At 37.1% G+C, this 24112-nt stretch overlaps 1 protein-coding gene across 1 annotated transcript in view; it reads right to left on the bottom strand.

The window, feature by feature from the left end:
- The window catches only part of LOC124876665 (rho GTPase-activating protein 26-like), a 109572-nt gene that overhangs the window by 32654 nt on the left and 52806 nt on the right, over positions 1-24112 (bottom strand). The window contains exons 2-11 of the mRNA XM_047379617.1: positions 16481-16576; positions 13855-13916; positions 13000-13071; positions 5490-5591; positions 5275-5385; positions 4807-4911; positions 3628-3757; positions 3259-3359; positions 2737-2831; positions 671-749 (exon numbers count right to left, since the gene is read on the bottom strand). Coding sequence (XP_047235573.1) covers positions 671-749; positions 2737-2831; positions 3259-3359; positions 3628-3757; positions 4807-4911; positions 5275-5385; positions 5490-5591; positions 13000-13071; positions 13855-13916; positions 16481-16576 — 953 coding nt within the window. The remainder of the gene's footprint in view (positions 1-670; positions 750-2736; positions 2832-3258; positions 3360-3627; positions 3758-4806; positions 4912-5274; positions 5386-5489; positions 5592-12999; positions 13072-13854; positions 13917-16480; positions 16577-24112) is intronic.

The raw sequence follows: 24112 nt of genomic DNA, 5'->3' as shown, positions 1-24112 counted from the left end.
GTTGTTCTTTAACATAAAACCCCAACAGAATGAAATTAAAGATTATGGCTGTAACATGACAAAATATGCAAAAGTTCAATGGATTTTTAGGCACTGTAAAACATTTTTTACTAACAAAACCTTTTTTTAAATAAAGTGAACTTTTCTAAGCTTTACAAATGAAAACAAATAAAACGGACAGAAATTTCAAAGTAAAGCTTATTTCTGTTAAGAACTTCTTATTTCAAGGGTGGTTTAATCCACCTGAAACGTTCGATGAGATTGTACCAATTAACCTCTTGACAGTTAAAGAGCAAACATGTCCCAACATCAAATGCGGTTTTACAGATGAGGTAGAAAACACAAACATTTCATTTTATGACAGCTCGTCTGAGATCTGCATCTGCACGTTCCAGCTTGTGTGGTGTTAATTACCTTTGCCCGTTTGAAAACAGATATGAGGGAGGTGTCGAGGCATAAATGGTTCTGAATGTGGGCACGGAGAGCAGCACTAAAACAGTTGCTTTGGGCTAAAAAAAACAGTAAGTAAACCTAAAGTAGACAATTTCTTGTACATTTGACAAAGTTGTATGAAATCTCAGAGGACAAGATGTCCTCTTCTCTCCCCTTTTGTCTTCATCACTGTTTGTCTTCGTCATATAAGCACAAACTAGTAACCATGGCAACCTACCGGTTCTCTACCGTCCATAGCCTCCATCCACAACCTGCGATCCTCCTCTGACAGAGCCTGCATGGTGATTATGCCTTGCCTGTATACACACACAAACACACACACACACACACACACACACACACACACACACACAAACACACATTAGCTTTTTAAATTTTATGGTAAGTGGCAAAGCTTTCAGTTAGAGGCTGTTAGATCAACAAATTTCCCAGTACAGGCCAACTGCACATGAAGAAATGCATGCAAATGCTGCGTTCTACACAGGAACAAATCGCTTATAAGGAAACTATTACTGTAATCATGACATTTTATCTGCAACAAACACTATAAACAGTATAACAGTATAAAAATAGACATTTAAAAGACTTTCAGACCAATTTATACATGCAAATAAGATTTTTTTCCCCCCAAGTGTGAAACATGTTTATTTGAACATGCCAGAGTTCTGATTTTACTCTGCTGATATCAAATGATCAGCTGATCAGATCAGATATTTCACCATAAAAGGATCAGAGGAGCATGACGAACGTTCCCTGAAAAATCCATCAGCTAACAAGTATTCATTAGACTGAGAAGATTAGACGAATCATCCCAAGAGGAGCAGCGTTCATTGTGTGTTCCCACACCTCCGTCACTCTCATTAGCTGAATCTGTCCCTGTCTTCTTACAAGTTTGCAATCGATCCTGCACTAGTCATTCTGTCAGCAGGAGCACATTGATCAACTGCTTGCTTCCACACTTTAAGCCAATCATGATCCACTGCCCCAGTACAGGACATCACTCATCTGGACGCACCCTGATCAGAGTGCACAGACACATCCTGGAGCCTCTACTGTTAAGCAGGTAAAGCTCTTTGGCTCCCAAGAGTGGTGGAAATTTAAGGGGAGGATACTTGTATAATATGCTATCACAGATTTGGTTGGGTTAATTCCTGGTTTAAGTACAGCCAAAAGTATTTGTTTAAATTGTTAAGTTATTAAAGGCGCAAGACTCTTCTTTTAAAACCACATCTACTTTATAAATAGCAGGATACCATAACAGAACATCAAACAAAAGGACCTAAAAGGCATGACATGTAAGAGGAGGATAAGGTGGCAACGAAGAAGGAAAAGGTGGAGGAGGTACAGGAAGGCTGAACATCAGCTCCACACAGAGAACCGCTGTTTCTTCTTGATTAACCCAACAGCACCCTCATGTGTCCGTAGGGGGAAATTACAGCCTTGTAAAACCTAACTTGTTGGGAATCAGCGTTATTAAAGTGTGTTGATGTAATATACAAGTGCACCTCAATAAATTAGAAGACCATTTATAGGTTAATTTAAATCTGTTATTCAATTTTAAAGATTCACCACAAACAAAGCAATATATTTTAAATGTTTAGTTCTTTTAGTTTCTGCTAACTTAGGTGATAATGAGTCCCAAAATGCAGTTTCTCTGAAACATTTAGTAGGATTTTTGTGAACCTATGTGAAATTGTATGTTTTCTCCTACACAATAATGGAAGAGGCTGCTTACTCGACTTCAGCAGACCCTCATTAGCACCCTCTACAAGGATGGAAAGCTACAAAGGGTCACTGCTAAAGAAGCTGGTTGTTGAATTTGGGGGAAATTATAGAATATTCCATTCATCCTTCCATCCATTTTTTATACCTGCTTCCAAAATGGGTCAGAGGGGAGCTGGTCTACAGGCAAGAGGCAGGGTACACGCTGGACAGGTCGCCAGTCCATCACAGGGCTGGAATATTCCTATTTTTTCTTTTTTTTTCTTTTCTGAAAAATTGAGTTTTGGGTTTTCCATGGCTGTAAGTGAAAATCATTTAACCTAACAGAATTAAATCCTTGAATTGTATTAAACTGTGTGTAATTATTATTTATAATAAGTTTCTATTTTTAATGACATTATTTAAATAAATAATTGTTTCAAAGATATATTAATGTTTTTCTGTTTTTGTTTCGTAAATATAAACTATGCAAAATGATAAATAAGTGGTGAAAGGAACATTATTTCAAGAGCTTGTCATTTAAAAAGATGAAGCAGGTAATCTAACAACAAACACACCAACCTGTCCACGGCCTCGACATCAAAACAGAACCTCTTTTCTATTGATTCTGTCTTCCTCCTGGTGCACGACTTCAGGATGAAGCTCTCCTCCTCACCCTGACAAATAAAAGAGGAATAAAGCACTGTAGTTCAATAATAACACGCAAGCAGATATTTGAACTGAACACACAAAACAAAATGTTTCGGGTTTCACTTCACATGGTGATGGAGGTTTGCTTGATTAAGAAAAACTGTCTTTAGGGAAGATTTTGCAAAGATTGCAAAAAATCTTCTACTTTCACTTTGCTTCATTTTAAGCTACAGAATAATTGAAGCTCTAAATTTCTGACTGAAAGTTTCTTGCAAATGTTTTTATACTTTACAATTATGTGCTACATTGTGTTGCTTAAAATAAATTGCAGTATGTGGTTGTAACATGAGAACAAGTAAAATAATTCAAGGGGTAAGAAAGCTTGTGCACAACATTGTAGCAGATAACTGGACAGATACTACACCCTGGATGATCAGTGAATGACATAATCACCATTTTGCCCCCGGATTTGGGGTCAAATACGACCATAGCGAACTTCTTGGGCTCACGGTGGTATGTGCAGTAGTACTTAACCCAAGTAGAAACAAAGGAGCCTGAGAAATAAAGAACAAGAGGTTAGATGAAACATGATTGCAGCAAAAGGACAAGATGACAGAGGAATGAAGAAGAAAAGGTAAAAAAAAAATAACTTCGAGATGGACAGATGTAAAACAACAGCAGCAATAACAAAAAATGCTGAGTCAGCCTTGGTTCAGATAAAATGTGCTACTATGGAAACAACATGAAGCCGGAGCTGCTGTCAACAGATAAGACATGACCGATGTGACATGCTGACAGAAACCGAGGTGGGCTTATACTCACGCTTCTCCAGTACAAACAGGTAGCCCTCCATGGTGTGCTGACTGACACTCTTGTGTTCATGTGGATTCTCCTTCATCTTCTTCATCAGGCTCTCCACCTCCGATCGGGTGCTTTCAAAACGGTTCCTCGTCTGTAAGCACACATTTAGAGGAGCTAAAAACATCCATTAACGAAGCAACTGATCAAATAATGCTAACAGGAAACTTCACACAGAAACAATTGCTGTCTTTGATGTGATTAATGGATTCAAACATGTTTATAGCATCTAGCTGTGCTCATGTTACTAGTGCTAACTGAAAGCATTCACAGAACTGTGCATAAGTCTTGAATTTCTAGAGCATCTATTAAAATGGAAGGATGCTTTATAGGATTAGGGTTTTTGCAAGTGTGAATACTTACATTTAAGACTTTTTAGACAATGGCAAAGGAGCTGGGCATAAAAAACTAACAAGACTATTTTGATTTAATTACCATAAAGAACCTATCATAGGTCAGATTTGGGAAGAGATTTTTTCAGGTGTTAACAAAAACACTTTACATTTCTTCTGACAGTGCTGTTTACTGTCCTACATCAAGGGCTTTGTTGTATTTTTGAAGTGTAATAATGCCTTTCTTCCTCAGTTAAAATCACAGCACAGAGAAGGAATGAAAGTAATGAAATATATTTTTTAAAAAGGAGACCTTACTAAGGGTAATTTAAGAACTTTCAATGTAAATCAGGATTTATTTAAGACTTTATAAGGCCTCCAATTGAGATGATAAATTTAAGACTTTTAAGACTCTGTAGAAACCTTGAAAAGTATCACATCTCTTGGACATGCGATGCAAGTTAACAAGGTTTCCAGGTTCTTTAAAACAAAAACTGGCCCACAACATCATACATCCTCCACCACACTTCCCAGTGGGTATCAGGTGCGTTTGCATTTAAGTATCCTCTGTTTTATGCAACCTGGACTGTTTTCAATCAAAGCACATAGTTCCAGGTTGTAGTTCCAGGTAATTTTTTTTAAGACTTTTTAAATATCTTTACCAGAAATGCCAATTATTGACAGTTTAAAGGAAGCCGAACTGCTGGAAACATTCCTATCAATCAAAACAAATGAGACTTCAATTGATCTGAACTGCCAACTCTATCTGGACAAAAGTCTAATATATGTTTGCTTGTTTTGGGGTTCTTACATTCTGTATGCTGATAGTGAGATCAGTCTTGAAATGGTTAAAGTCCTTTGCCAGCTCATAGCCATGGTGATAGTAGGTGAACAGGCCTTGAAGAAATGCTAACAGCTGAAACAAAGCACAACAACAGTAAAGAGATGACGGGAAAGGGGGAACAAGGACAGAAAGGATCAAAAATAAAACATGAGGGGAATATTTAACATGCTTTACAAGATCGACTTTTTCTGAGTCAGTTTCTAAGCAATGTGTGCAACAACTTGTCTTTATTTCCTTAAAAAAAAACATAATAGAGATGCCCTCAGGCAAAACAAAACCAGTGCTTGCCGCCAACAGAAGGCTGCTTTTATTCGGAGCATTTGGCATGCTCGGACCTGCCACCGTAATTTGCTGTAATTAGACCAGTTAGCAGAGGAGTAACAGGAACATTTTTATTGCATTAAACGTAAATAAGAAAAAGGAGTGTTGTCTTACGGGCTCCACAAAGTCAAACATCTTCCTCTCTTGAACTTCCTGCACCTTGAAGACGTACTCCAGAGAAACCTCGTAGAAATGCTGCCTCACGTTGTCCACCTGGTTGTCCGCCTGAAACAGAAAATAAACTGCATTAAACTGGTAAATCTGGGAAGCTGGAGAGAAAGGAGGAGACAGTTAATAGATGCACAGTAGACACAGACAAATAGCCTTACTTCATGTAGATGGGACTCTTTTTTCTTTGCTGAAAGGCTCAGATGCTTCTCCAGCACTGCACAATATTTCTCTGTCTCTTTGTCATATTTCTTTTTGGCTTCCTGCAGAACAGAAATTGACAGGAGAAACTTTTAAAAAGCTTTCAAAAAATCAATGGATCCATTGATCAATCAATCGATCAATCAATCAATCTGTATTTATACTGCTTCCTTCCAAAGTGCATGTAGATCATGAAGCTTCACATAAACAAGGTACAATCACAAAACAAGTTGCATGCATTATGAACCCAACTGCTTATTTAAAAATAATTATAATACATTTTATGTGTAATGCTCTTTACATCAGTTTACAGATGTCAAAATAATAATAAAAAAATTTAAAAAGACAAAAAAAACTGAGTAGATCTAAATAAAAAGAGCAAAATGAAATATAATGTTTTTAGAAATCTTTTGAACACTCAGGTCTTTAGAGTTTTCCTTAAGGACTCTATAGTCTGTGGTGCCCTAATGTGTTCTGGGAGTGCCTTACAAAGGCGAGGTGCAGCTTTGCTGGAGGACCGATCCCATAGAAGTTAGTTTGGTTCTTGGGAATTAGAGTTGTGATGAAAGTGCTAATTGGTAAGAATGTTGTGGTCTATTGTGGTTTATGGAACTGGGGGCATTTCCATGGACACAATGATAGGTGAGGAGGCAGATCTTATATTGGATGCGAGCAGAGACAGGGAACCAATGGAGGAAATGGAGGACTGGGGTAAAGTGGTCATGTTTTTAGATTTTGTTAGACTTAGGGCAGCATTATTCTGAATAGACTGGAGATTTTTGTTTGTGATACCAGAAGGGAGGTTGTTACAGTAGTTCAGCCTGGAAGAGATCAAGGCATGGACAAGCTTTTCAACGTAAGGGAGGGTAATTGATAGACGGAAGCATGCAATATTTCTGAGGTGGAGGGAGGGGGTCTTAATGTGGGAGTCGAACGTGAGGTGGGGTCAACCTAGCCACCAAGGCTGGTGACAGAAGAGGAGGGTGAGATGTCATTTCCCTTAAATGGTGCCACAATTGTAAGAAAAATGCTTTGGTGGGTTTAGCAGCAGAGTTTTGTATGCGGGCTGTGTTTATGAAAACCTTGCCAAATCCTCTCTGCCAATGGCAAACAGCTTTTGATTGAGGCAGTGTGATGGTATGGGGTGGCATCGCCCTCACTGAAAAAACAAGGCTTGTCATCAGTGGAGGTTATCTCAATACGGAAAGACAGCAAGATGAGGTATTGCAACGAGTCGAGTTCTCATCCCAAAGAGTAAAAAAGATTAAACGACCTGCCTGCAGTCCTGACCTCAATCTTATTGAACCATTGTTGGATCAGCTTGGGTGTTCTGTTTATGACAAAGTGCCCAACACAACCGCACTGAAGAAGGGAGTTTCATCCCACAACAATGTGTGACCAAGCTGTTGAGCAGCATAAGGAAGAGGTCCCAGGTTGTTGTGGTCGTTTACGGATCTCCCACTTGACGAGGCCCTGCTTGTTCAATAAATAAATGGTTAAATTGCCAGTGTTTCTTGTTTCTTTCATTTTTAGTCATCCAAACAAGAGTCAGACAAGAGACAGAACCAGAATAAGCCTTTTGGCATTTGTAGAGAGGATTTGGCAAATCGTTCATCAGTGCAACCCACATATATTCAACTTTGCTACTCAACCCACTGTCTCATAATGCGGCATTATTTAAAGGAAAATAAACATGCAAGGCTAATTGCCAAGAAACATTGTTAAAATAACTAAACACAATTATCCTTACTTTTTTGTAGTTTAAATGCAAATTAACAGAAAAATAAAAACTGTTATTTGAATAAAAATAAGCATGTAAAAAAGTTTTAAAATATTTAGAACAATTTCAATAGCAATCTAAAATATGCTAAAAACCAGAAGCAAAAGACAAAATAAAAGCATTCAGTGATTTAAAGTTAGACTTGAAGGGGCACAAAACAAAACAACAAAAAGGCAGTCAGTCTGACTCTCTAATCAGAACAAGCAGTTGGTTCCACAGTAAAGGGATCTGATGCCTAAAAGCTTTATCACCAAACCAATTCTGGAGACACTGGGAACCACAAGGGATCCCGCATGTGAGGGTGCATTGCTCTATTGGGATAATAAGGAACTAAAAGATCTTTCAGACATGATGAGACCTTGTTATTGAGAGATTTGTTGGTGAGAAAAAAATTTTAAAATAACTGTTGGGCTGTATGGGGAGCCAGTTTCCACTATAGGATAAGTATGACATCATAGTGTGTCAGCATGTGTGTCTTCATATAAGGCATTTATGCAGAGTAATGCAACAAAAATTCAGCCACAAGTAAAGCCGCAGGTGTTTTATGAGCAAAGACCTTGAAATTGTATTTATTTAAAAGTTTATTTTTCCAGCATATCATATTTCCATGTTTTACAGGACCCTTCCTGGGAGAACAGCTGTTTATCAAACAACAGAGTATTTCAGCACATGGACAAAGACACATGATCCGATGATGAGCTGGGTCTACATTCTGAGCTGAAAAATACTGTAGAAAAAGTAAGTAAGCAACAAACAGCTGTGTCTTTCCCTTGGTCCAGATGGGAATTAGAAAACAGCTGCAGACCACATCAGAAAGGATGAGTGTTGCTCTAAACAACAATCTCTCTGTTCAAAGTCGGGCTCTCCAATTCTCTGTGGAGTTCGAAATAACTACTTTCTGTAACCTACATCTGTTAAGGCTATATTATAGGTTTCACATATTTCATGTACTAAAATAAAGACACATCTACATTTAAATAAAACAGCTAAAGGCCAGATTGCTGTTCTGTTCCATTTTCAATTAGTGTATTTAAAAAAGGGAATTTGATGAAGTTACAAAACATTTAGCAACTTAGAAATGTGACTTTGTTTGTTCACCAGCAGGTGGCAGTGTGGTGCAATAGCAGAGGATATTGTGACCTTTCCCCGGGAGGGCAAAGTACTGACATGTTTCTTTGCGGGATCCAACACAGGCACTAGGTTGACTCATCACATCTACAATGAAGGTATAAACCGCTGCTCCAATATGCCAAAAACATTATCCCACAGAAATCAAGTTAATCAGTGAAGTTATGCAATACATTATCACACATTGTACATTCAGGCACACATTCAACTCATTTAGTTATTTTGTCTCATAAACTTAAAATACATCCAATTTTTTTAAGCAGATATTTTGTAGAGGAAGCTTTAATGATAAGTATTGAATTCCAATTTTCAAAGCAAAACTAACAGTTACAATAAAATACACCAACAATTTTTTTGTGTAAACCTTCAGCTAAAATTTCAAAATCGTTCAAAGCAATTTGGACCGGGAGGCTGCCAAGAGGTCGAGTGATTCGAAATATAAGGGGCAGCAAAACACTGTTGATTCCTTACTTGTATAAACGTGCTGTTGCTTTTGTGGCTACCCCTGCTTCCTCTGTGCCCTGTGAAAAGAGGATTTTCTAAAGCAGGAAAAATTTTCCACTTTCCCTTTTGATTCAGCCTTTGTATCATAAACAAAGGTTAAAATCATATTCAGACCATATGCAGAATTTATGGATTTAAAGCTTCACACACCACAGTCATGTCACTGTAATTTCTCTGCCTGTTTTACATTTATTGTCCGTTTGATGGCACAGTAGATCAAATGAAGCATCATGAAGCTTCGGCTCATGAGTTGACCAATTGGATGGAAAGCTTCAGTGCTTCACAAAGCTTCATTTCGCCATCAGTGGAGGCAGTAATTTTCCTACAATAGCTGGTGGTGGTATTTATGTGACAACAATCTGCAGCATTTTCCATGTGTATCTCGCAAAACCTTGTGTCTAAATGTCTGATAAAACCAAACTAGAACATCTGTGTCACAGTTTTAACAAGAAATGCCCTCACAGTCTCATAGGTTTCACAAACTATTGCAAGACAGATAAATATTACCATGTCAAACTGTGGCATTTTGAGAGACTCCTATCAAAACAGACAATGCTCAAACTGAAAAAGAAAAGAACTGAAAATGTGCTTTAACCAAATTTTATCTTAAGGGTGTGCACACTTATGCAGCCAGGTCGAAAATATTTGGAAATTATTTATCATGGGAATAATTATTTTACCTGGAAATAACATAATTTATGTGATTTGTAACCCTACATATTTAGCTTATTATTTTTATTTACCAAATGTAACATAGATGTGCCATCACCTCTCATCTGCTGCTTCAGAGTCAGGTGAAACTACCAAACAAAGATTTAACCAGTTCATTTAGTGGTGAACTAGGATTAGCATATAATTCATCGTGACCTAACTGATTGTGAACTCATCTCTTAATCCGATTACTGTGCCAAGATCAGACAACGATCTGCAACAAAGGGGATGGATTAGTCAAATGTGTGCTGATAATTTGTTTAGTAATTAATGTTTCATGGAAACCTGTGCCGCTACTTATTTAAGTCGTTTGGCAACTAACTCCATGGAGAAAGCACACCGTGATCTAATAAAGACAGATTATAATCTGTCATATTTATTTCATAGGGCAGGGTGATGAACCTGAAAAAAGCCTGTCTTTGGTTTTGGTTTCAAAAAGTTGGGGGAAAAAAATACACAGTTTCTTTCTTTACTTGTGTAACGGCCAAATGCCCAGTATGCCCAGTATGCACCCAGCAACAGAGGAAACATGATGGTCTATTTCCCCCTTTTATAGCCGCGTAATGTATTTCTCTTATCTCCAGTTTAGGTCATTTTATGCTCTTGAGAGCATAATAAATAGCACTAGTAGGTTGGCGTGGGGGTCTGTAAGTAGGCAGTGTGCATACATTATAGCAGGCTTTACTTCCCATTTTTCTGGTCAATAGATAACTTTTACTACGTGAGAGTCACAAAAACTCGGATAAAACTCCACTTCCAAAACCAGTTTTTTGTCGACTGTCTTTGTGTTTTGTTTTGTTGTCCACAGCTGGCAAAACTGTATTTTAGTTCATGCACATCATTTTTTGATTGAATCTCAGTCTGCTGCTTGCAATCTAAGCCATTTTCACGGCGAGACGGAAGCTACAGTAGATCCCCGTCTGTCTGTGTCATGTGACCTGTGCTTCTCGGATATTAATGCAATGTTCTCAGAAAGGAATGTAGCTGATCTGAGTGTAGCTTAAAACTTGTCATAAAATTTTGCAACATTCAAAATAAAGTGCTGAGTTTGTGGGGCAGGAGAACAGTTTTTTTTTTTCTGTAGCTTTTGTTGTACACGACTAACTGGGGCTGCATTGCACTATGTTGCAAATCAACTTGTCATTGAGTCATATCAAAAAGAACAGGAAATAAGCTAATATTAGGGTAGCCCTAAAACACAATAAAACACATGAGTAGGACGTTACTGTGTTTGTCAAGTAAGAATAAATCTCTTTAGAATGTGATAACAAGATAATGCATATTGTAGCTGACATGCTCTGAGACATTTATAGCGGTTTTCTTAACACTGCTAACCCTGTGTTGGAGCTTCATATCTAGGTTGTACTGCAAAAATTCTAGTTGTGACAAAATACCTCTCATCTTATTCTCGACTTAATGCTAGTCTAACATAAAAATGGAATGTCTACATTAAAAATGTCTAATGATATTGTAGAAGTTTAAAAATTTTTAAATAAATGACAGTAATATATATAGTTTATTATGAAAATTATTTTTTTTTTCTTTTCCTCCTGGTGGCACTATGCTGCTACTAGGCGCCTTAACAGTGCAGCAAGTGGAGCAACTGTTCCCCCATTTTTCAGGGAGCAAACTTATGTTTTTGTTTCCCTGTTTTTTGACTCACCTCCTGCAATCTGAAAAATATATTAACTCTATGTTAATTCTTATTGTCCTTTTTTTTTAAATAAGTAATTTTATTCCCACGCTCATTCAACTGTCCAAACAGACAGCAATGCGGAGGAAAACTAAGTGAATCTGAATTGTTTTTATAAGGGTTTTAACAGAGCTGGGTCTCAGACAAAATAGAGCAGAAACTTTGCAAGGACTTGCACTGTTCAGGTGAAGGCTGGGCCTACCAGTGTTATGCAGCAACATGGAAACCCACGCAGGCATCATGCAGACTGCAATGACGCTCCCATTCGTACAAGCAGCATCCTAGTGGCTGTTCTCCAGCTAAACCTAACTGTAAACTCTTTAAGTAGGCTTAAATCATTATATATATGTGAGACAGCACACATCAGCCACAAAGAACAAAAAAAGATTTTATTTGGGGCTGAAGCTAGGGATCTCAGGCTTCAAACCATGATGTGTTAGCCCCCTACCCCTCTGATTAAGCAGATTAATGAATAAATGTCAGAAAAATACTATAACAAGTTATATATATTTATTTATAATTATATAATTCATGTGTTAGAGGTTTTATTTTGGGGAGGGTCTGCATTGTTATTGTTTGCAAACCCCAATTCTGCATTTAATGGCAGGGATTGTTCTTTTAGCACAACACCTGCCTAAAAAACTCAAAAGTAATTCTCCAAATTGTCCGGCCATAGTACTTTCTTATTGGAAAATGGCAGGTACGGGTAACCTCTACTGTCAGGTTACATGACAACCCCTCTATGCTGTTCAGGGTAGTATTGAAAAATGAAGGAACACAAATATCTTACAGTAGAACAAATACCACAAGATTTTGCCTCTTACTATTTCTTAATTAGAGGGGATATTTTCAGATGCAAGATTTCAGCATTGTAGCAGCAATATTAAAAGCAAAAACTGTCCAGTTGGCTTTGATTTTTCATTAACATTTTTGCCTGAAATACCATTTCTAGTTGGCATGAAACAACAAATCTGAGATAATCAGAACATAATTGTTGCTCAGTGGTAGAACAGGCGTACCATATGGACAGACTACAGTCCTCAACGCAGTTTCCCCGGTTCGATTCTTGGCTACTGGCCATTTGTTGCATGTCTTCCCCCTTTCACTCTCTGTCCTTTTTTCTGTCCAGCCACTAATGAATAAAGGCCACTAGTACCACAAAACCTTAAAATAGCAATACCAATAAAGTTCATTGCATCTGTATACGATATAGTCTTTAGGTTCTTTTGTTATTAGCCACACAATGTTTTGTCCCTAAGGACATACCGGACATGTTTCAACAGAAAACGTTCGTCTTCATCAGGGAACAACAGCTGATTTTGACATGTCACGTACTATCTAGTGACACCTCTGATGAAGACAAAAGTTTTCCTTAGGGACAAAAAAATTTGTGTTTCTAATAATAAAAGAACCTAAAGACTAAAACTTAAAAGTTGTATAGTTTTTATAGTTTTTGTTTTTTGTAAATGTGAGAGCTATATGAGATTTATTTTACAAAGGCTTTGTGTATTGTCCAACTACTACTACAGAAAATAAAAAAGGTTTTATTAATTATTGCTTCACCACCACTGTGGACACATCAATACTCATCCACAGCTCATGTATAATCATTTCTGTGACTGGTCCTGTGATTGTATAGAGTTGCTCCTCTTGCCTTGGCTGCGCTGATCTGCTCTTTCCTGAACCTCTCCAGCGGAATAATCAACACATCATTGGCGTTTTCGATCTACAGAAGGGCAGACACACAAAGAAATGTATTCTCAATCAGCAGCAGTATATCTTACAGCTTGTATGATTTGAGCTTGCTACATTTTGATCATTTAATAATTATCAAACCAGAACCGTAAAAGAGTTCAGATGAAAAAGAGGGACTGCAAATGTCACAAGATACTATAGAGTGGGTTCCTACAGATTTTATATGATCAGTCAGTCAGTCAGTCATTTTCTACCGCTTATTCCATAGTGGGTCACGGGGGAGCTGGTGCCTATCTCCAGCAGTCTATGGGCGAGAGGCAGGGTACACCCTGGACAGATCGCCAGTCCATCACAGGGCAAATTTTATATGATACAATTCTGTAATTGTCCAGACTGGCTGATGACAGGCAAGAGAAATGGTTTGTAGGATAGATGAAAATAGAAATGGATGGATGGACAGACGGACAGATAATGGATGGTTGGATGACTTTTAGACAATTGTGTAGGGAATTAAGTCTGCAAATGTTTTTTTATGCTTATTTAAATATGGAAAATACTTTACTTAAATTCCAGATTTGTTCTTACTTTTCCAGACTACGTAGGAATCTTGAGCAGAACACAAAGGTCACAGAGACATGTCATAAAAACCCTAAAGTGCTGACTCTCATAGAGGCCAAAGCTTACTTGTAAAATGAAGATGTTGCCATATAAAAAAACAATCATTTTCAGGTTGTGATCAAAAGGTTTACCATGACAAAAAAATAAAAAAATGTGTAAAGAAAATCCCATAATGTCTTAAAAGTAGGTCACTCACCATCCTCGTCCTCTCATCCTCCAGGTTCTGTAGCACAGCTGCAAACTCCTGAAGTGCTTTGGCTGTGAACAGTCATTTTGGTAAAAAGACAAATGTAAACAGATTAAAAAATTTACAGAAACAAGTAAAGTTCTTACGTAAAACAAAACTGTAATGTAATCCAGTTCAAATGATTTTTAGTAAAAGTACAGACAAACGCAAACAGGTGGATAGGAAAGAACTTTGTTCATTTTCATGGATCCTTCAGGAGTGTCTCTAAACCCATAATGACACAGCGGAGAAATTAACTGGATATGAAACCCCTATTCAGATTGATGTTCCTATGGTGCTTTCACAGTGAACACAGCTCTGAGTTTGTTTCTTGATAACTGGAAAGCGAGACACTCCTACATTGTTTGGGTCAGAGTTTCCACTTCTGCGACAGCAATCACAATCACAACTTCTGCACTATTTGAATGAAGCTTTATAGCGAGCATTCAAGAAGGCTGACTCTCACATTTTAAATCAGTCATATAGAATAATAGCTTAATTTCACATGTTTTACAAGAAGAAGCATCAACATGCAGCTACTGATCACTTTGGCAGAGAGAATATCAGTTCTGACATGTCTATGAACACTATAAAACAACAGCTTGGCCCAGTTGAGCGTCAAGCTGTTCCGGAAAGATAGCTGGGGATATTTAAACAGCAATGGGTGGGTGAGAGCGAAGCCAAGAGCCGCGGCCTGCACAGACAGAGCTGGACAGCCATGAGACGGGTGTGGTGACTGCACTCCCACTGACAGGGCAGGATGTTTGAACAGAAACGGTCCACATGAGTACAGGGAGTTAACAGTTTCATTTTACAACAGAACAACATTGATATTAGTCTGACACTTGTGAGCTTTAGGTCCGCATTAGGTTCAAGGCACTTGTATTAAATCAGTAAGATGATAAGATGCAGAAAAAGAAATTCTACGTGAGAGAATAGGAACAAAATTGTGTTTTTAAGCAGAAAAACATTTTTACTGTGCAGTCAACTGTGATGTATATCTTATATGCACAAATGAAGCTCCTGATCCTCGCATGAAAACAGTCTTGCATGAACAATGGAAGCTGTAAGGCAAAGATGCAGCTGTGCTTTTACAAACGTTCACATTAGCAGTAACCAAAGCTGACCAAAAGTAATTCTCAAACTACTAATTCTTAAAAAATTACATATTTATTTCAACTGCATTGTGTAAATTTGTGTGTCTGAAGTTCTAACATTTAAAAAGAATATGGTTCAAAGGATAGCTTTTGACCCTCTAACTCAGGAAGCCTTTTAAGTGTGCAGAAGATCAAAAATGTCTATTAGAAAGATTTCAGCTTTCTATCTAGTTTTAACCTTAAGTGATGCTGCATTGGCTGCATGTAAACTGACCACTGCCTCTGATTGGCTTACAATAAAAGCTTACTCTACCTCAGCCAATCATCATCACTTATTTGATTGTCTCACCTCTTGTTCCTCACTTCACCAAAGAAAAAAAAGCTTAGTTCGTGTGGCTGTGAGCCCCGACAGATGACAAGAGCTTCAATGAGCAGATTTAGTTTATAACGTGTCCAATTTAATTGTCAATAACGGTAAGTGTAACAGCGCTGTAACGCTGAAACAAGTCATTCGTTTCATTACTCGTTACTAAAAAAAGTAAAGCTGTTTATTTTAATGCCATTATTCCCATCACTGCCAGCTGGACAGTAAAAATAAAAAAATGCAAATGAAAGTTGTATTTTTGGCTAGCCCCACACAGGCCTGATTACTGCCTCACCTGTAGAATTAAGAAATAACTTAAACAGAACCTTTCTGAGAACATTAAGTAGACCTAAGACGGCGGTCAGAAAAGTAGACTCAACAGATGAGAAACAGTCACAGACGTCCACGGACAAAAACCCTTCAGTGTGGGTAAATTAAAACAATTGTGCAAAGAAATAAACTGGGTCAAATTCCTTCAGAGCAATATAAAAAAAACCATTGGCAGTTATCATAAATGCTTAATAACAGTTGTTGTAGTCGAGGGCAGCACAACCAAGTGCTAGATTTAGGTCTTAGTTACGTTTTCCACCTACGGCTTGTTTGGATAGGGTTTTAGCCTTAATAAATGAAATCTGAAACAATTAAGCATCACTAAAACTCAAAAACAGAAGAACTCTTAAAAGCCACATTCTTTTTTTTAAAGGCTATAATTTGAATCTGAATTTGGAACACTTTGAAAGATAGATTCCTAACACAAGTGAGGAGAAGAATTGAGTAAAGTGACTCACAATGCCACTGCATATTATCTGCAAAGACATGAGCTCAAAATACAGGCTGTACAAGAGACATTTGGTACAACAATCCTCTTAACAGTGGCCAAAATGTATCACAGACTGAGTTTATTGGACAACCTGATAACTAACCCTTGTATACAGAAGTTTATTACAGACTAAGCTTTAATCCCAAAATAGATCAGGGACATGCTGAAAAAAGCCATAATTTGAGTCTCGCAGATAAAAAACACAAGGGGGCTTTATAAGCCTGTTCTGTTCTGTACATAACACAGCATTGTCGAGAGCTCATTCAAAAGCATTCCTTTTCTGACACACTGATGTAAAAGATTCAACACACCCACCTATGCATATCTCGTCATCTGTCTCAGCATCTCCAATACATTGGAATTTGAAGTCGTTGAGAGAGTCAGCAAACTTCCTCTTTGCCGTTGACAAACCTGACAAAACAGAAAGATAAGAAAAGAATCAGGTCAACTGAGGCACCTGATAAATTATCTTTTTGAATGTATTTCATCCTATTCTGTGAAAGCATAGAATAATAAAAGCATCTGTTGTATAGAGTCACAGATAGAATCACATATTTTCTGTAAACTTTACCTTAAAATGTTATGTAACTGACTTCCATTGGAGTTTCTCAGAATAAGATCCTTCTCTTATGTTATGACAGCTCTTATTTATCTGCAAGTGTGTCTACCCTGCAGAAATTCAAAAGGTTCTATTAACCTTCAATCACATTAGCCACATGAGACCGTAAAAATCCTTTAACAGTTGCATGCGACTCAAAATAAAACACGAGGGCCTAAAAGCTCCAAGGAGATAGACACTCACAGCAAGTTTGGCTTCTCTTGCTTTATAACTCACTGGCAGATTTGGCTTCACTACAGCATTTCCTGTTGTTGGGCTGGCTGAGGTCAGCCGCACACAGACTCGGAGTGAAATAGGGGCAGGATAACGAGGAAGGCACAAACGGAGTCACATTATTCATATGTTTCTTAGAAACCACACATAGTGGGGACAGACTCACCGAAACCAGGGTCTCGCACGCAATCCTGGCTAAATGAATCAAGGCGCTCAAGTAGACTTAAAATAATGATCATTTTATATGGCTGGTTTGGGGATAATAATTAGTCTTGTGCTTTGGTGGTCAAAGAAGAAAGAGAAAGACTTAAAGGGGTAACATTATGGTTTGGTCAACTCAGCAGGAAATTCGTACTTCTCAAGTAGGAGTAGGACATATTCTGCAAGATTAAAAAAGAAAGTACAGTTTTGAAGGCCAATGATAGTTTAAAAGACAAAGATAGGATGTGATGAAAATGACAAAAGAGGACAGATCATGTCTCTAACAGAAACATGCGGGAGTCATGGAAAGGACAGTGAGTGAGAAGAAGACAGACACTAGTTGGCTTTGCACATGCACATGCTGCAGGATCTGTGCAGTTTGCCAGTTAGAAATAAAAAACAGGCCTCTTCAGTCCTGACTGATGTGCCAGAGTATTAGACATGCTGCTGGCACACATGGACATACATCATTTTCTCTCTTGAGACTGACACAGTGAATCACTGTAGGATGTCACCAAGCAATCAGTCAGAATGGCTTTACATCAATAAAAAATTTTAAAGTATGACCAAACTGAAACCAAAGGGTGAATATGAAAGATAAGAAAATTACTAATTTCCACTAGTATTAATAGAGTAGTAGTGTCAGGTTGGAATGAAATACATATATAATAAAGGGATGTAGCATCCAAACATTAGTTAAATAAAATAAACATGGTCAATCTTGTACTGTTTAAGTTGTCTTTGGTGCAGCATGATGTTCTGTTCCATCACAGGAAAAAAGCCAATAAAGCATGGTTTATTTTTAAGGCCAGGGTTATCATAATAAACAGTATATAGTTGTGTTTCTACAAGTAGAACCTTTTCTGGGAACCGGGGTAGTTTTCTGTGGGCATTATTTACCCCCCTTCATTCCATCTGCATCTACCAGGATAAAACAATTTACTCATATAGGAATTTACCTAAAACAAAAAGCAAGATAGTACTTTCATATTGCCCTGAACCTCTATGGGTGGAGTTTGTGATCCAACTAAGTTCTTCCTGGTCTTGTAGTTCCAGTATTCTGCTTAACTATCTTATTCAAAATCCTATTGTAATCAGCCTTAGTATATTTTGTTCCTTTGTACAATGGCTACCTGTGGACAAACAACTCCACAACCTTTGAACTTTGTCTTCAGGCAAAAATTATTTGGGATTAGGTGAATCCTCTCTTCCAAGTTTTTTTATATACACTTTTCATGCACTGCAACAGATATTAAATGTATTATGCAAAAAACAAACATGCTAACATAACTTCAGTTTCCCCAACTGTTTATTTTTAGCTGTGAAGCTCTTTATATTGCATTTAAGGATGTGCTATATTAGCAGTGTCTGCTCATGGATGCAGGTTTGAAATGTCTGTTGAACAACAAATCAAATAAAAGAATTTATGGAAATATTTGTTGCCTTTCTATCACAAAAGTTGACTACTTTACAATAACTACTTTGCATCTTATACTGCTCTATATTTACTCTCACTCACTTAAAACTGTGCACATATATTTATATTATATTGTAGATATGTTTATACTGTTTAATTTGTACTGTATTGCACCGACTACGCCAAAACAAATTCCTTGTATGTCCAAAAACGTACTTGGCAATAAAGCTTTTCTGATTCTGATTCTGATTCTGATAAACAGCACCAGCAATAGGATTGCAAAGAAAACACAGCATGGGCTGTTCAGGGTAATTGGGTTTTGAAGGATATAGGTTCAGGGTAGTAGAATGCACCTTACCCGTGTTTTTATCTAATTTCCCATCTAATTCTCCGTAAAGTCTTAAACTAAGTAGGACACATGTATTTGCTAAAACTACAATAAGGCTGATATTAATGAAAAAAACATACATAACTAGTTATTTTACCAATGTTGTTATGGATTGTTTTAAAAATAATTTCATTTAAAAATCTGCTGTTACAATATAATGCAAATAATCACATCGACAGTAAGTGAACAACCTTAAAAAACTAAAATCTGGTTCATTAAGTGCAACTAAAATGTCTACTGTAAAGGGAATTAGTTTTCACTTCTGAACTTTTAGTAGAGATTACTTTGAGTTGTATATGAAACTGAAACTATGTGCAACAAAAGTTCAGCAACAAGGCACTTTACAGTACTTCATTGCTTTTGACATGTTAATGAATTAGAATAAGAGTGTGATTGTAGAAGTAATTAGAAAAGGGCCAAATGCAACCGTTATGTGATCAATCATTTTAGCGATATAGAGTACTTTTGGAAACATAACACATTGAAAAACATGGCTGTAATGTTAATTGCTCTTGTTATATAAGAGTAGCAAAGTGCCTGTTTTCTGTCACCAATTTTTCACCAACCTTCTATTTGCTCTCTTTAAACAATGCATGAGGGTAATGTTTGCAGCATGGGTGGCCTGTGAGAGAATGTAAGGCAGGTCTGCCAGCAGTGACATCTCACTACTCTTTTTGTTCTTTACAAGACCACATCTATCCTATTACACATAAACTCACTGTTACATCATCATTTCTTCCTTTCATTCCAACCCCTGCACCTTGCATGTAAAATGTGCCTCATTTCCTTTCCTTTCCTTTGACACTGACCTATGCTTCTCCAAGTATTCCCTCCCATAAACTAACCACTAATTAATGATTTAGACAAAAGACGTTTTCAGAAGATTTCCAAAAACTTTGAATCACTCTGTAAACGCTAATCAAAATTTTTTCTTTATAGTAAAGGCCAGCACATTCTACACCCAAAACAATGTCAAAAGTATTTTTTTAACTTTGAGGTTACTGTCCCATATATACAATGCAATGAGTACAGTAGACTAATCAGTCTGAGAATGTTTATGAAATATGCAGATATATACGTTTTTAATTGCATCATTATGTCAAGCCAGTAAATGTTCACACCACACAAATATTGAATTCAATATAAATGTAACTACTATTTACACAAAATGTTTAGCAAATTTATAAAAGACAGTTACAGTACTATATTCAGCAAAGTTAAGCTGCTCATCATTAGGCTAGATACATGTTTATCTTGCAGCCACGCACAGTAATGAGGATGGCAGGTGAGGTAAGTGTTGGAGAACTGCAGCAAAGACTGTTGACTTAGGGTCTACAAAACAACCATTAGGCTAAATCTATGTGCCAACCGGTTGTTTGGTTACCATCACAAATGTTAGCATATGGAGTTTGCTAAACATGGCAGGGACTGTTTTTAGTCAAATAAGACTGAGATGGAGGTTTTCTGAAACAAACACTATCAGTGGGTTTGGCATGACATAAAGGATAATTATTTAAAAATGCATCTCATACCCGTTGTTGAGTAAGGCAAAGGAACTATGATGCTGTGGGCCTGTTTGTCCTATTTGATGCCCTGGGAACCTTGTCAGAGCGCATGACATCATAAATTCTTGACAATAATAGAAGATTTTAAATGAAAATCAATTGGAATCTACCAGTAAACTTAAAATGGGTCATCACTGGGTCTTTTAGCAGGATTAGGATTTAAAACATATGGCCAAATTAAAAAAGAAATGGTTCAACAGACACAAAATCAATTTTTTTCCCCAAGAGAACACCCAGGTGGTGACCTGAAGAGACAAAACGAGAAGAGATGCAAATATCCCTCTATAGGTATGTTCCAAACATTGTGAAATGTTTTTGTGTCCTATTTGCAAAAACAGGGCTCTAAGCATAAAGCCCAGGGGTGCAAATAATTGTACACCCAGTGATTTTCTTAAAAACAATACATTTTTCACATTAGATTGTTTTTACAAAATTGAATAAACACAAAAAAATTAAACACACAAACACACACACACGCATACACACACACAGAAACATCCTCAAAGACACTCAACTTACAATGACCCAAATCTGAGGTCTGAGCTAACTCAAACTACATTCCAAATCAAAACCACATTGTTGGCTAACGTGTTTCTGTAAAGTATGTCCATGAAAATAAAGAAACAATGCAACGTAACAACAGAGAGGCTGTTGTGTAAGAGAACGTCCACACACAGATGCAGCAAGCAGTAATCCCTTACCATTTATGGAATCAATTCTAAACCAGTGCTTCACATGTTCAAGTTTAACAGAGAGTTAAACAATGCCAGCCAAGAACAGATACCCCGAGCAAAGCGAGACCACAGGATCACATAATTGACTGACAGGTTGAGGCAATGCATTGTCAGTGTTTGTTTTTAACCAGAAATCAGCTTCTTCATGTGACTCTCCAATGCATCCAATTTTTATTCAGTTTGTTTCTTATTATTGAATAATGAACACTGACTTTTAACTGCTGTAACTGATGCCTGCAGTGCTTTAGATGTTCTTGGTTTTTCTATGACTTCCTGGATCAGAAATCGATGGCCCTTTGGAGTAATTTTAGTGGGCTGGCCACTTCTGGGATGGTTCAACACTGTTCCAGATTTTCTTAGTATGAGAAAAATATTTCTCACTGTGGTTCAATTGAGTCTCAAAGCCTTAGAAATGTATTTGTAGACTTTTTGAGCCTGAAAGAGGTCAGTGACCTTTTATTTCATCTGTTGTCTAATTTCTTTAGATTGGGACATGGTTGGTTGGCTTTTGAGATCCTTTGGCTTACTTCATCTTGTCAGACAGGTACTATTTAGGAGATATCATATACAGGTCAGGCAGTAATCAGGCTTGGATGTGGCTAGTGACATTTAAATAAAGACAATGAGGTACAACACAGTCAATTCATGATTTCACAAAAGGGGGGCAATTGAATTTTTGCATAGAGCCAGGTTCTTTTGGATAGATTTTTTTCATTAATAAAAGAAAATCAGTTGAAAGCTGACTTTTCTATTCATTCAGCTTATCTTTATCTACAATCAAATTTAGTGTGATGATCTAAAACACGTAAGTGTGTCAAAAAAGACAACAGAAAAAAACAGAAGAAATCTGTAAGCAAACAAAAACTTTTTCTGAAACATTTAAGTGTAACAAAAAAGCAAAAGGAGAAAAATTCTGCAAATACTTTTTTACACCACTTTTTTACATCATGCAGAACTGAATTGAATGTTTTATTGTCTTTACAGCATTCCATCATTGGTATCATTGAGTGGATCTACTGTTAATGCGATAAAAATGAACCAGTGGATGGAAAAATTTGAAATATTTTCAGTGTGTGTGTGTTAGCCAGTCCAGTCCAGAAGGACAGCAGAGGATAGTGAAAGCTAAAAATAGGTGACCCTGTTGACACTGGCCTTGCTGTCCTCTTCCTCTCTTCTATCACACTTAAGACAGGATTCCTGCCATGCCTCTTTCCTCCATTTCCTACTAAACCCACCACATCAGGAAATGTAGGAAAATAAAAAGCACAGTTTTGCATCACAAATAAAAATAATAACATACAGTTGTATGGTTGTAGTTCAATATGGATCCACACACCTTTTGCACTGTTCACGTAATAATGCAATTAGAATGTCGAATATTTAAATTAGGTTTTAAGAATTTTACATATTTAGAGTTTCAGGGGTTTACCAATTTTACTACAAATTTTTACATTTTGGCTTTTTGTGTATTGAATAAACACATGGCAGGATCTTTGTTCACTTGAGGTTAGTCTTAAATATTTTTAGAATCTAAACCTTAAAGACCAGACCATTTATATGTTAGACACCTATAAGTGACAGTGTTTACACTTAATCTTTTTAATGAGACTGAATAATATCTGTGTTTATAGCTAATAGAAATCAAACTTGAAACAAGTGAAGAAGTAGAACTGTCTTACCTTTGAAAAATCATGCATTTCTGATATTTTTGTTAAATAATATGATGGAAGTCATAATGAATAGACCTTTTTTCTCCCTGTTCTTTTTTTTTCTCATTCAAGTGCTTACAAGTCTGGTTGTTACTTGTAGTAACTTGGTGATTGTTATCTGGGAGCATTGATACTCCATCCAATAGGATGAATATCGTGTTTGCACGAAAAATACAAATTCCTGACACCTGGAAAATATTAGCCAACAAACACTGCATTCCAAAGTCCGTTGTGATAGTAATTTTGTACACACTGATACGTGGATGAAAATGTATATGGAATATACTGTGGAGCCCTAAAGATAATTTCAATTTCAGCAAGCTGTTTAAAATAATGTCAGAAGAAGCACAAAAATTGTAATAGACTACTAAAATCCATCTATTTCCTAGACCTTCTTGGTCCTTGCAAGGGAGCTACCAGTATCGTTTTCCAGTGGTGAAAGGGTAAAAGGGAAAAAAAAAACATGCATCCAGACACTCTTAACTACAGTAGACAGCTGTTCAGGGCTGTGGGAGGAAGCTGGAGTACCCAGAGAGAACTGGTGAGGAGACAAACTCAATAGAGAAAGAGTCCAGCAAAGATTCCAACCCTTGTGCTGCTGCAAAGCAGCATGGATGCTGCTCACAGGGCTCCAAGATATATTGCAAATAGGTTGTCATCAAACCAATGTGAACAATTTCACAAAAAGACACATTTGAATGCAGTATTTGTTGAGCTTGATATTACAAAAGTAAACCAATTCATATTTTGCATGCCAACACTATAAACAGTTTGTTGGAATTTCGCTGCAGCAGATGCTCACACCTGATATATAACAGTCACCAGATGGTAAAGGTCACAGGGTTTTCTGGAAGCTTTGTAATGACAGACATGAATGAGAGGAATGAGGAAAATGTTGATTTATCACAACAGATAAACAAATTAGAGACAATCAGTTTGTCTTCATTTAAATGGAAATCCTTTGTACCGTCAGACGTCATCCTCTTTTCTCTCTCACTGCCTCCGCTACTAAAACGAACAATTATTAATGACAACTGTTGGATGGGTGCAAAAACTTGTTATCACTCATGTAAAAACCTTGGGTTGCAAGGCACCTGCACT

The sequence above is a fragment of the Girardinichthys multiradiatus genome, chromosome 11, assembly GCF_021462225.1.
Source record: "Girardinichthys multiradiatus isolate DD_20200921_A chromosome 11, DD_fGirMul_XY1, whole genome shotgun sequence".
In the NCBI taxonomy this organism is placed as follows: Eukaryota; Metazoa; Chordata; class Actinopteri; order Cyprinodontiformes; family Goodeidae; genus Girardinichthys; species Girardinichthys multiradiatus.
Note: the sequence above shows the minus strand (reverse complement) of the source record. Positions and strands in the feature narration are given on the sequence as shown.